This window comes from Terrapene carolina, unplaced genomic scaffold, assembly GCF_002925995.2.
Source record: "Terrapene carolina triunguis isolate 2854851 unplaced genomic scaffold, T_m_triunguis-2.0 Scaffold461, whole genome shotgun sequence".
Lineage (NCBI taxonomy): Eukaryota > Metazoa > Chordata > Testudines > Emydidae > Terrapene > Terrapene triunguis.
This window is the reverse complement of record NW_020664812.1, coordinates 2,000,847-2,013,940: the sequence shown is the minus strand read 5'-3', so window position 1 is coordinate 2,013,940 and position 13,094 is coordinate 2,000,847. Positions and strand designations below refer to the sequence as shown.

At 54.0% G+C, this 13,094-nt stretch overlaps 1 protein-coding gene across 1 annotated transcript; it reads right to left on the bottom strand.

Annotated features, from left to right (window-relative positions):
- Positions 1 to 4,664: 4,664 nt before the first annotated feature.
- On the bottom strand, positions 4,665 to 6,409 carry LOC112117123 (probable E3 ubiquitin-protein ligase RNF217). The gene is made up of 2 exons (XM_029913128.1): positions 6,262 to 6,409; positions 4,665 to 5,786 (listed from the first exon to the last, which is right to left on the bottom strand). The coding sequence occupies exons 1-2, from the start codon at positions 6,313 to 6,315 to the stop codon at positions 5,310 to 5,312; spliced, it is 531 nt and encodes a 176-aa protein (XP_029768988.1). The 5' UTR covers positions 6,316 to 6,409; the 3' UTR covers positions 4,665 to 5,309.
- Between the last annotated feature and the right edge of the window lie 6,685 nt (positions 6,410 to 13,094).

Sequence of the window (13,094 nt, the reverse complement as noted above, 5' to 3'; positions counted from 1 at the left end):
GGCTTGAGACACCCATTAGTAGCACAGCATCTCCCAGAGCTGGGGATGGAACCCAGGCATCCTGACTCCCAGCCCCCCAGCTCCAATCCACTATTCACCATTCCCCTCCCAGAGCTGGAGATAGAACCCAGGAGTCCTAGCTCCCAGCACCCCCCCACTCTAACCCACTAGATCCCATTCCCCTCCCAGAGCTGGAGATAGAACCCAGGAGTCCTAGCTCCCAGGCCCCTCTCCCCCAGCTCTAACCCACCCATCTGCAGAGCCCTTCCCCTGGACACCAGGGTCCCTTGCTGCTGCTCCAAGCCCCGAGACGACATGCTGTAGGATTGATCATTTTTAGTATTTTAGGTATTTTGATGATTTTGAGACTTGGCTGGATTTTATTTAATTTTATCTCACCCCAAACACCCCATAATATTCACACCCTGGGATCCCCATTCGCCTCAGTACAAGGCTTCCCTGCATGGCCCGAAACGCACTTCCTGGGTCCACAGAGGGGTCTGGCTGGGAGTCAGGAAGTCACGCTCTGTTCCCCCCAGTAGTACTCCCTCCAGCCCCCCACCCCCAGCTCTGTCCATGCCCCTCAATCCCAACCCACAGCCCCCTTCTTCCACAGAGGAGGATGGCTGCTCTAAGGTGTAGGGGACCCACTCTGAGATTCCACTATCCAGTATAACACTGAGAGGGGGCAGACCTGGATGGCTTGATTCCACCCTCCTCCATACTCCCATGGGACCCCCTTGCTCTGGATCCAGGTGGGGGATAGAGCAAGTGAGTGCCCACCAGCTTGTCTGAGTTTGGTGGTGCAAAGTAGCCTCTGGGTATGCAGGGGCGGCAGGTTTGTATAATTTTGGTTTTGCCCAGAATGGGTCCAAGTCCCCCCCGCCTCCCCACCTTGTAAGCTGATATATATTTTTTAAAATAATGTAAAAATGGACTGGAAACAGTAAGCATTGAACAGTTTCCATATATTGCACAATATCACTATCATAAGAAAAATGTATTTAACTAAGAATATCAACTTTATTAATACTCTTTTGAATATGGAAACAACCAAGCACTCCTGGATCAATAACCCCCAAAAGCAAAAGGCTCTGTCTAATTCGCTATTGTACTCCAACCATGTAAATCTTGATAGCCAAGATTCATGAAAACTCCTTTTCTTATCTTTTAGATTTGCCACATCTTTCTTTTGTATAACTTCAATTTGCAAGCCTGGTTTCGAACTCAGGCCATCACTTGATAAATTACCCTTTTCTTTTTCTCTGGGTGTGACGTTCCCCTGGTGTTATCTGGACTGGTGATCTGCTAGGTCACTCCAATCCTTGACTCTGCGAGCCAGCCTTACCCTGCTCTGCTGTGAGAACCCCCACTCCTGGGCTGTTCACGCATAGCCTCTGCCATGTACGCTGCTCCTTGGATTGTGCAACCGAATGACACTAGCCAATATCTCCGGTCCCCGACACAACCCTAGGAACCTCCATCTTGCAGTTATGCACGCTGGACGCTGCAATCTTATATGAGTTCATCAGTTTAACAAAGGAATTGATATGTATCAGGCTTGTTCTCCCAAGGGGAGGCTCTGACATGCTTTAAACGAAATGCAGTGCTTCAGGTAGAGTAAACAAACAGATTTATTAACTACAAATATAGATTTTAAGTGATTGTAAGTCAAAGCACAACACGTTGGATTTGGTCAAATGAAATAAAAGCAAAACACATTCTAATCTGATTTTAACACTTTCAGTGCCCTTACATACGTCACCACAGGTTGGCTGGTTGCCCTTCAGCCAGGCTCTCCCCTTTGATCAGCGCTTCAGTCTCTTGGTGGTGATGTCTGTAGATGTAGGTGGAAGAGAGAGGAAGAGCCTGGCAAATGTCTCTCCCTTTTATCATGTCCTTTCTTCCCTCTTGGCTTTGCCCCACTCCCTTCAGAGTCAGGTGAGCATTACCTCATCCCAGTCCCAGACTGACCAAGGGAAGGGGGGTGACTCCCTTGAGAGTCCAACAGATCCTTTGTTGCTGCCTAGGCCTGTGTCCTTTGTTCCTGTGAGGCTGGGCTGGGTTTGCCCATACATGCCCTGATGAGGTGTGAACTGCCTCTCTGCTCTTGGAGAGTTTTGCCTAGGCCTGTTTTAAGCCATGAGGACACATTTTCAGCCTCCTAACTATATACATGAAATTATAACCTATAACATTACTGTAACAACAATTACTATAACATCACTATAACAACAATGCTCAGTGCATCATGAGCCTTCCGAAGACACCCGACATGACAAACTTTGCATTGGATACCACACAATCATATTAAAAGGATGAACATGGGGGTGTAGGGTATTCCCACGATGTACAGACCGTCACACTGGGTGTCACAGACTCACAGGTCGCATCCACTCTTGGCCCCATGCCATCCGTGGGGGGAACCCCCTTCAGTGTGACAGCCCTTCTCGGGGGTCCACTCTCTCTCACGGGTTAAGCCCCTCCACCGCCTGGAGCTGCACCTCTCGGAGCCTTAGCACACCTGTCTCTCACCGTGGGCCCCCTCAGGGAGTCCACTCGCCCTGGACCCCCAGGGCCTCCACTCCCAAAGGGAATAATGCAACCCTGCTCTCTAGACTGGAGTGACACTCAGCCAGTGTAAAACACGACGGTTTATTGACCATTTGAACACAGCATAAGAAACTCTCAGGGCCTTCAGGCCTGGCCTCCCTCAGCACAGTACATCCCAGTCTCCCCTGCATCCAGGTGGGCTCTGCCTGCTCTCCCTCTCCAGCCCAGAGCCCCCCTGCTTCCCAGCTGGGCATCTGATATCACCACCCCCAAGCCCCACCTCTGTCCATTGTCTTCTCTCCAGGTAAACAGGGTCGCCTGGGCCTCCTCTCCTCTCTTTCGTCCTCTGGCCCCCTCTGGCTGGAACCGGCTGGTTAGGTCACTGGGGTGCTCGCTTCGCAGCCCATTGTCCTCCCATTGGCCAGAACTGGCTGTGACTACCAAGCTGGGCCTTTGGGTCACCAGGTCACCAGTCGCTGGAGTATCCATTCTCCAGGCCATTGGCCGGGGTCCCAAGTTCCCTCTCTGGTCCTCTGTAACAACAAACTCCTTCTTCCATCACCTCGTTAAACCAGTAACACCCAGGGAAACTGAGTCCCACCCCTCTGCATGCAAACCATTGGAAAAACAAGGGGGAAAAAACAAGAAAATCCCCCACTTTGTCACACTGGGTAACTTTATTAAGAATTTATCCATTGTTGATTATTATTACACAAAATTAATGGGGTGGGGCTGAGGGGTTTGGAAGGTGGGAGGAGGATCAGGGTAGGGCAGAGGGTCGAGGTGCGGGGGTGAGGGCTGTGGGGTGGGGCTGGGGATGAGGGGTTCACGTTGCAGGAGGGGGCTCGGGGCTGGGACAGACGGTTGGGGTCGGGGGGGGGTGAGGACTCTTGTTGGGGGTGCGAGCTCTGGGCTGGGCCGGGGATGAGTTCAAACTTTGGGTGCAGTAGACAGGCTGCCCCAGGGCTGGGGCCAGAGAGGAGGACTTCCCCCAGCCCTCTCCCCACCGGCAGCAGCGAGCTCCAGGGGAGGGCCCCTCACCCCCGGCACGACACTCACCCAAGCCCCAGGCTGCTGCTCAGGAGGTCCAGACAAGATAAGCTCCCTCGGAGTTGTCTGCCGGGGTGGGGAGGGGATGCCGCTGCACCTCCAGTCAGTCAGTCAGTCTGCCGTGGGCAGGCAGCAAGGGAGTACAGTGCACAGCTGCAGGGGGCAGCCGCCTTCTGCCCAGGGCGCAGGTGAGGCAGGGAGGAGGGAGGCGCGAGGGAGTGGCAGGCGGGGCCGGGGGAGAGACCAGGCCCTGAACATTGCTGGATCCGGGCCCAGGTGGCCCTGAATTTGCTGGAGCACGGGCACCACAGGCCCATAAAACTCCCACCACTGCCTAGAGGACAGGTGAGCAGTGATGCTGGGGGACTTATCTCCCCTAGTGGCCTAGTGGGGGATATGCTCCCACTCTGTCTCGTTGACGTTCTCCCTGAGATGGTCCCCCAGGCAGCAGTAGCAGAACTCCATCCAGCACTCCGGGCACTCCACCAGGGGGCAGCCTAGCACAGGGTGGCTCACCAGGGTGTGGCACTCGGGACAGGCCCACTAGTCCTGTCCCCCAGCAGCCAGGTGAAGCTGCAGTGCCCACTGCATCCCAATAGGCTATAGAGGAGGAAATGCCCCCTGCACTCCAGTATCTGGGGGAGGTGTCAGTCTTCTCTGCACCCCAATACCCAGGAGATGGGGCAATGGCCCCTGCACCCCAATAGCTAGGAGAGGTGTCAGTTCTCTCTACATCCCAATACCCAAGAGATGGGGCAATAGCCCTGTCACAGAGTCACTGGACGATGCTCTGGAACTACTCCGTATGAAGCCAGTCAGGACTCTGGGGGAGCCTCCTCTCTCTGAGCAGACTGTCTCCAGGGCAAGAAGCTTACACAGCTTCGACCTTCCTGGGTCTGACCTCGGAGCATTCAGCATCCCCTGCCACACCGTGCGCTTCCCACAACGAGTCCGCCTGGGCGTGGCTCCTGGGGAAGCCAGAGAGCCCTGCACCCCAACTCTGCAGTCAGCAGTGACTCTCAGACAGCATAAAATGGAAGGTTTATTAGTCGACAGGAACACAGCGTAGAACAGAACTTGTCAGCACAGAAATCAGTGACTTTCAGCAAAGTCCATCTTGGGGCGTCCTGGGCCAGATGGCCTGGACTCCCCCTCTTCCAGACCCCCAAGCAGACTGCCCAGCTTGCTCCTCCTCCTTCTTTTTTTCTGGGGCAGTCACCTGCTCATCACCTGGTTGCATCCCCCTCCTGGGTCTCAAGTTACGAAGGACATGGGTTATGGGTCATAGCATATGTGCAGGCAGCTGGAGCAGCTTCACCTGCCCAGAGGTCTCAGCCAAAGTCACACACCTCTATTCCCACTACCAAGGTATCGGTGCAGCACACAGGGAAACTGAGGCACACACAGTATTCATGCAAAACAGTAAAACTCACATCGGCTCAACAGTAAGACTCACATACAACATAACAAGGGAAAATCCCCACTTCGTCACAGGCGCCTGCACCCCTATTTCTGGCAGAGGCATTACTCCTCCCTGCAGTGCACTGCCCCCGGCATCCTGTGAGCAAGGAGGGGGGGTCGGGCCCCTGGGGGTCCCCAAAACCTGGGAACGGGGCTGAGTGTGATGGGGCAGGATCTGGCCTTGGGGAGGCAGGAGGGGAGTTCTCAGGGGTCGCAGCAGGGGTTGAGTCGGGGTCTCCCTTGGGCTAGGGGGATCTGTTCAGCTCCTGCCTCCCGGCAATACTGCAGCTGGCCTCCCAGGAATTATCGTAATCCAGGTCTTCATCCTCGTCATGCTCCCACTCGGTCTCGTCGGCGTCCTCCCCGAGATGGTCCCTCAGGCAGCGGTAGCAGAACTCTGTCCAGCACTCCGGGCACTCCACCAGGGGGCAGCCTAGCCCAGTGTGGCTGACCAGGGTGTGGCACTCGGGACAGGCCCGCAGTGAGGGGCAGCCATGGACAGACGATCCCGGGGCCTGGATCTCCAGGGTGTCGTAAAGCGCAGCCTGTAGGGGGCACTGGGGATTGGAGCAGGATTTTCCCTGAGGCGAGGGGTCCTTCCAGTCCGTGCGGCAGCCCCAACAGAAGCAGTACAGCTCCCCGGCCCGCTGGGAGCAGGGCAGGCAGGGGGTGCGCAAGGTACCAGGGTGCAGATGCTGGACGAGGTGCTGGCAGCGCGGGCACTAGGGGAAGTCATGGCAGGGAGTTAGCCACCGGGGCGTGATGTGTCCTCTGTTCCCCTGGGCTCTGAGCTCTCAGTGCACCAGCCCAGCCTGTTGGAGATGCCCCTCCTCCCCCCGCAAAATACCATAAATGGGGACTTAACAATTGTAGCCAGTTTCACAAGGTTATTGGCTGGGAATTTCCTTAGCTTTTGTTTTAATATAGTATCTCTCTCTCTCTCTCTTTATCTATCCCCATCCACCCCCTCTATCGAATCTATCTATTTCCATCCACCTCCTCTATCTATATATCTATCTATATACGCACCCATTCATCCCCATACATACCCCTCCATACACACTCATCCAGCCCCATATACACCCATCTATCCATCCATCCCCAGACACACACATCCATCCATTCATCGTTAGCTACTGAGACCCAATCATCTGGGACGGGGGGGCTGGGATCCCCCCGGCCTCCCCCAGGACTCACCTGGCGGTAGCTGTCCCTGGCCCCCTCCTGTGCTAGGATTTGGGCCTCCAGCATGGCCTGGTCCTCATCTGAGAAGAGCCCGAGTTTGCACAGCTCCTGCCAGAGCCAATGGGTGTCCGGGCAGCAAGGGCAGCGGAATGAGGTGACGCCCTGGATGGGAATGGGGGGACCTGGATCGGCCACCAATTCTCCCCTATCCTGCAGCCCCCGGCAACCCACCTACCCCACCCCCATCCCTCCCCAAGTGCCCTCCCCTATCACCCCAACTGACCCCTCCCCCTTGAACCCTCTCCCCTTCCCCTCTCCCTCCTCATCCAATCCCCCTAGCACCCCCTAACCCCTCCCTTCCCCATCACCCCAAATGACTCCACCCCCCTAAACCCCACTCCCTTTCCCCTGTCACTCCGCATCCAATCCCCCGGCACCCCCTAACCCCTCCCCTTCTCCTGTCACTCTGCATCCAATCCCCCAGCACCCCCTAACCCCTCCCCTTCCTCATCACCCCAACTGACTCCTCCCCCCGAACCCTCACCTCAACTGATCCTTCCCCCTTAATCTCCCCTTCCCCTGTCACCCCACATCCAATGCCCCTGGCACCCCCTGACCCCTCCCCTTCCCCATCACCCCAACTGACCCCTCCCCCTTCAAGCCCCGGAACCCGTCCCGTCACTCCGCATCCAATCCCCCTCCCCTGGCACCCCCCACCCAACCTGCCTCCCCATCACTCCCTCAACCACCCCCAAAATCTCCCCTGAAGATCCAGCCCCGGCGGGGGGGTTACCTGGTCCAGCAGCGCCCGCACCCAGCCCCGCAGCCCAGCCGCGCTCACCCAGTGCCCACAGGACGCCCGTCCTCGCAGCGCCCCGGGGGACCCCGCACCTGCAGGGAGAGAGGGGGAGGGGTGAGACAGGGCCCGACCCCCCCGGAGCTCGGCTGCTCCAGCCCTTCCCCTGGGGTGACCCCAAAAGGCCCCACGGGGGGAGGGGAGGGGCCAGGGTCTCACCTGGAGCCCCCCCGGGGGGGCAGATCACCTGGAACTGCTCGGCCAGCGCCCGCCACGGCCCCAACGCCATCGCAGGCTGCCGGGATCATGTGTCCTGGGCTGGGAAACCCCGCGGGAATCCACCCGCTTTCCCTTTCGCTTTTGCCTCTCTACGGTGACCAGCCCCCCAGTTCTGCAAGGGTCCCTCACTCCGGACCTGCAGCTCCTGCTAGCCCAGCCCTGGGCTCCCCCCCACCAGCTCTGCCAGTGCCCTTCACTCCGGACCTGCAGCTCCCTGCTAGCCCAGCCCTGGGCTCCCCCCACCAGCTCTGCCGGTGCCCCTCACTCCGGACCTGCAGCTCCTGCTAGCCCAGCCCTGGGCTCCCCCCGCCCCCAGCTCTGCCGGTGCCCCTCACTCCGGACCCGCAGCTCCCTGCTAGCCCAGCCCTGGGTCCCCCCCCCCACAGCTCTGCCGGTGCCTCACACTGTGCTCAGTTACTGACAGCTGGGTGAGAGCTGCAGCTGCCCTCCTCAGCCTCTGGGCCAGGAACGTAATGCACCTGCGGGGCTGGGCGAGGCAGGGCTGGGCTAGCAGGAGGCTGCAGGTCGGGAGTGAGGGGCACCGGTAGAGCTGGGGGGCTGGGCAGAAAGGGAAAGCGGGTGGATTCCTGCGGGGGGTGTTTCCCAGCCCAGGACAGATGATCCCGGCAGCCTGCAATGGCAGTGGTGGACGCTGCTGAGCAGTTCCAGGTGATCTTCCCCGTTTGGGGGGCCCCAGGTGAGACCCCAGACCCTCCCCTTACCCCTGTCCCCGGGAGGCCCTTTGGGGTCATCCCTTGGGAAGGGATGGAGCAGCTGAGCTCCCAGGAGGATGGGGCCCTGTTTCACCCCTCCCCCTCTCTCCCTCCAGGTGGTGGTGGGGGGGTCCCCTGGGGCGCTGTGAGGACATTGGGTGAGCGCAGCTGGGCTGCGGGGATGGGTGTGGGTGTTGCTGGACCCCCCGGCATGGGCAGGTGGGCGTGGGGGGGGGGTTGCAGGAGGGAGGAGTCGAGGAGAGAGGGAGGGCTGGATTTTCAGAGCAGATTTTGGGGCCAGTTGAGGGAGTGATGGGGAGGGGAGGTTGTTGTGGGGTGCCAGCGGAAGGGGAGGAGAGTTCAGGGGGGTTAAGGAGGAAGGCAGTTGGGGAGGGATGGGGATGGGGTAGGTGGGTGGCCGGGGGCCGCAGGGGAGAATTGGTGGCTGATCCAGGTCCCCTCATTCCCATTCAGGGCGTCACCTCGTTCCGCTGCCCACGCTGCCCGGACACCCCTTGGCTCTGGGTGTGGGGCACACCCCACAGAAGTCATACAAGCAATTCCCTCAGACACTCCATTTTCCCAGTATCACCACCAGCACCACTCCTTATGGGGATGATTGGTTATGAAAACCAACACCCCAGTAAAAGAAAAAAGATTCTCCCGATCCCAAAGGACCAAGCCCCAGACCCAGGTCAATATACCAGTCAGATCTTACCCACAAATCAGACTGTTGCCAATCCTTTAGAATCTAAAATCTAAAGGTTTATTCATAAAAAGAAAGAAATATAGATGAGAGTTAAAATTGGTTAAATGGAATCAACTACATACAACAATTGCAAAGTTCTTAGTTCAGGCTTGTTTCAGGCTTGATGGGATTACTGCTGATTTATACCAATCAGGTCTCTGGAGTACAAACATCCCAGCTTGGATGGGTCGTTCAGTCCTTTGTTCAGAGCTTCAGTTTCAAGCACAGTTCCTCCAGAGGTAAGAAGCAGGACTGAAGACAAAATGGAGGGGTTTCCAGGGCCTTTTATATCCTCTGCCATGTGGAAGGACCCTTTGTTCTTACTGTGGAAAATCACAGCAGCAAGATGGAATTTGGAGTCACATGGGCAAGTCACATGTCCATGCATGACTCAGTTTGCAGGTGGCAGCCATTGCTCACATGCTACCTTGAACGTTCCCAGGAAGGCTCCTCAGATGTGGATTGGAGTCTCCCAAGGTCCATTGTCAGTTAAGTGTTTCTTGATTGGGCACTTACTTAGAATAGTCCTTTCTCAAGAAGCTGACCAAATGCTTCACTGGTGCTACCTAGAATCAAACACATTGAGATACGAGTACGTAGCCCATATTCATACTTCAAATACAAAAATGATACACACATACAGACAGCATAATCATAACCAGCAAATTACAACCTCTCCATAGACACCCTACTTGACCTCCTTTGTACAAGATTTGGTGCAACTATAGGACCCTGGTTGCAACAATGATCTATATGGTCAAAATTCATGTCAATAACATCACAGATGGGCATGGAGATGGATGGATAGATGGATATGGATGGGGATGGATGGCTGGATTGAGGATTATATATTGGGATGGATGGATTGACGGGTAATAGATACTAAATTAAAATAAAAACGAAGGAAATTCCCAACCAATACCCTTCTGACACAGGCTACAATTGTTAAATCCCCTTTTATAAGGTTTTGGGGTAGGGTCTGCGACTGACTGGGCTGGGAGTCTTAGCGCTGGGATACAGAGAGCTCAGAGCTTGAGGGAATAGACTATCACACCCTAGTGGTCAATGCTTCCCATATCTCCCCTCAGTGCTCGTTCAGGTCCTGGACCCAGGGACCCCGCGCACCCCCTGCCTGCCCTGCTCCCAGCGGGCCGGGGAGCTGTACTGCTTCTGTTGGGGCTGCCACGTGGACTGGAAGGACCCCTCGCCCCAGGATGAATCCTGCTCCAACCCCCAGTGCCTCCTGTACAACGCCCCGGAGATCCAGGCCCCGGGATCGTCTGTCCATGGCTGCCCCTTGCTGCGGGCCTGTCCCGAGTGCCACACCCTGGTGAGCCACACTGAGCTAGGCTTCCTCCTGGTGGCATGCCTGGAGTACTGCATGACGTTCTGCTACCGCTGCCTGAAGACGGCCATGGCACACTGTGTGCAGCACAGCGACCCTGTGCATGGTGGATATGGATCCCCCCGCTGCCCTGTCAGCCCGAGGCAGGACCCATGACGGGAAAGCAGTGCCCGACCGCGACAGGCATGAAGGGCACAGCTCCTCCTGGGACTTGCTCTGCCCTGGGTTGAGCATCACAGCCAAAGGGCTGGGCCCCATCTCACCCTGGTTACTAGATCCTCAGTTCCTCCCCTCGGCCTCTCATGGCTCTTCAGGGCCAGGGCTGGGTCTGTCCAGCACTAGTCACAGTGGGGAAAAGTCAGAATAAAGAACCATAAATGGTGTGTCTGAGTTCTGGATTTAGAGGGGAGTCCCAATGGTGAACCCCACTGATAGCCAAGTGGCTGGGAGTCTCACAGGTTAACCAAGTGGCAGGGAGTCCCACCGGTGAACCCCATCGAATAACATGGCAGGGAGTCCCATAGGGTAATCCCACTAACTAGGGGTCACACATTTGTAGCATCTGCAGGCTGAGCTCACTGCACACCCTGGAGGTTCCTGGCATCCCACCATCCCCCTTCCCACATGCTACCTGCATGCCACCCTCCCAGCCCCCCTCTATTTCAGGGAGTCCCTGCAACTCCTCTGTGAACCTACCCATTCCCCCTCCCCCATTTGGCCCCCCCATGCCAGTGGCTGTGCGCACCCCCATCCCTACTACCCCCTGCTCTGTCTGCCCCTTTCCCCCATCACAGTCCCTGGGCAGGCTGCCCCTGCTGGGACCCTCCTTTAGTCCCCGGAGCGCTTCCCTCCCATGCGACAAGCCAGCCCCTCCCCTTCCCTCTGGGGTGGGATTCCTCAAGCAAGCTCTGCGGGTCACACCACACTGGGTGCCACCCAGGTGCCCTAGTGGGGCAGGTGCAATGTCAAAAACTGCTCCCGACAGATTTGGCTATTTGTAGCAGCTACTGACGTCTGAGGTGTTCTTTTTAGCTGCACTATAACAATTTGGTACTTCTTGTTTTTCCATCCTCAGGTCAGGGTCGGCCGTTGTGACTGATTGGGTCACTCCTGTCACAATGTGCTACCGTTATGAAATCTCTGTTTTAAATGTGGACACAACTAAAGAGAGGTATTTTTCAAAATCTGAAAACTTCATTATTGTACAAGGTCTATAAACACACATAGCTTACTTTACATGTCAACATTATTTAAAAAACAAGCATCTAAACGTGTTTTTAGATACAGAGTTAACATTTTTTTCTTTACTCAAATGTATATTCAAATTGAACTTTATTACTCAGTTATATTCCAACTGAATAATTCCAAGAAAGCCAAAATATTTCTCTTAAGAAAATAATTATACACTATATGTTTTTTGTAAACATTTCAACTGTGCACACTTTGTGCAGTTGTACTTTCTTCTGATCAATTAGGATGTCTTCATTGCTTCCCTCTGGAAGGCAGGGCTCACACTTGGATAAGTAATAGATGAGAAAATGACACAGAACTAATATTGCTAACTATAATGTCAATTAACTCATAACATTTATAAAACAATATTCATTAGTCAAGATATGACTGTCAACAGCTGTGGAAATATTTACTAATGTGGAATTATCACAAGAATCCTGACCCTTAGCCGGGTTATTCCATCGGGTCTATATGCAGCTAATCACAACTTTTGTTCTTGTACTATAAACAATCATATTCTGTGTGTTTATCTGCTCCAACATAAGCTGTGTGTTTCTGATGCAATTTTGTATTTCTTACCATCATGCAATCTTCATTTTCACCTTTGCAAATAACACAGTTGCAGTACATGCAGTACGCCTCCATGCTTTCTGCAAAATCAGTATAATGTACTCAGATAATGACTACCTTGTGACCAAAGCTCTGAATAGAAATCTTGATTTATTCATGAATGTCAGTTATTTAAATTATGAAGTTACTGGTTTGAAATATTTTTCTTGTTTTGGGTCATATTTTACATTATATTTGGTACACATCTATTTATCTCAAACTTTTAGTTTACTGCTGGTGAATAAAACTATATCCAGTTCGATTTCACAGCTCTTTCAATATCAACCATTCACCCCTCCACATTTTTGCTACAGTCACCATTACAGAACCAAACCTGTGACACATCCCACTCCATGTGTATTGAGTGAACTGTTTCTGATATGACATTTATCTCATTCTTCCTGTTATCTTCCCATATACTATGGGCTCACGGGATATATGTAACAACTTTATTACCTGACACTTTCATTAAAAGAATTGCTATTTTTCTTCTATACATAGTTAGCGTCTCTTCTATGGTTTCCACAGTACTGCTGTCTTTATGCTCTAAATACGTTTCTGCAAACTAGTAACACTTTTAATTAGAAAACACAGAATAATTACACATCATTAAGAAATGATCATGGAAATTTGACACTGAATATTTTGAGGATAAGTGGCCCACAGTTGTGCCCATCTGCTGGTCTCTTGTGTTCCCCAATTTTTGTTTTGCAGAGTGCCATTGTGGATTTTCCAGTTTCTGGGTGGATGAAGGATCTGAAATGTATAGGGAATACAGTAGCTGACTTTATGAGTGGGTTTCATGTTTTCTTACACTTATTCCAGATGTTTAGTAATCCTTTATTTTTCTATTCAATGAATGGTTGCAATGACTTCATGCTCATAGTCATATATATACTTGGTTTCATGTTATGGTATCAGCGTCTTACACTATATATCACTTGATTTGCTAATAACACCTTCTCAATCATGCCAAATGCTAGTGTTTTGGGCCCAGGTTCAATGAAGTAATTAGCCCAGAGGTGGGGAAACTACGGCCCGTGGGCAGGGCCGGCACCAGGCACCCAAGCACATGCTTGGGGCGGCACCTGGTAAGGGGCGGTGGGGGGAGCGCGGCGCGGC

What these genes read in the sequence shown, in the direction of transcription:
- LOC112117123 (XM_029913128.1), bottom strand. Translation starts at nt 6,315, where the DNA reads ATGCTGGAGGCCCAAATCCTAGCACAGGAGGGGGCCAGGGACAGCTAC. An exon ending in CCAGGGACAGCTACCGCCAG is followed by an intron (nt 5,787 to 6,261) that starts GTGAGTCCTGGG and finishes GACTTCCCCTAG; the next exon opens with TGCCCGCGCTGCCAGCACCT.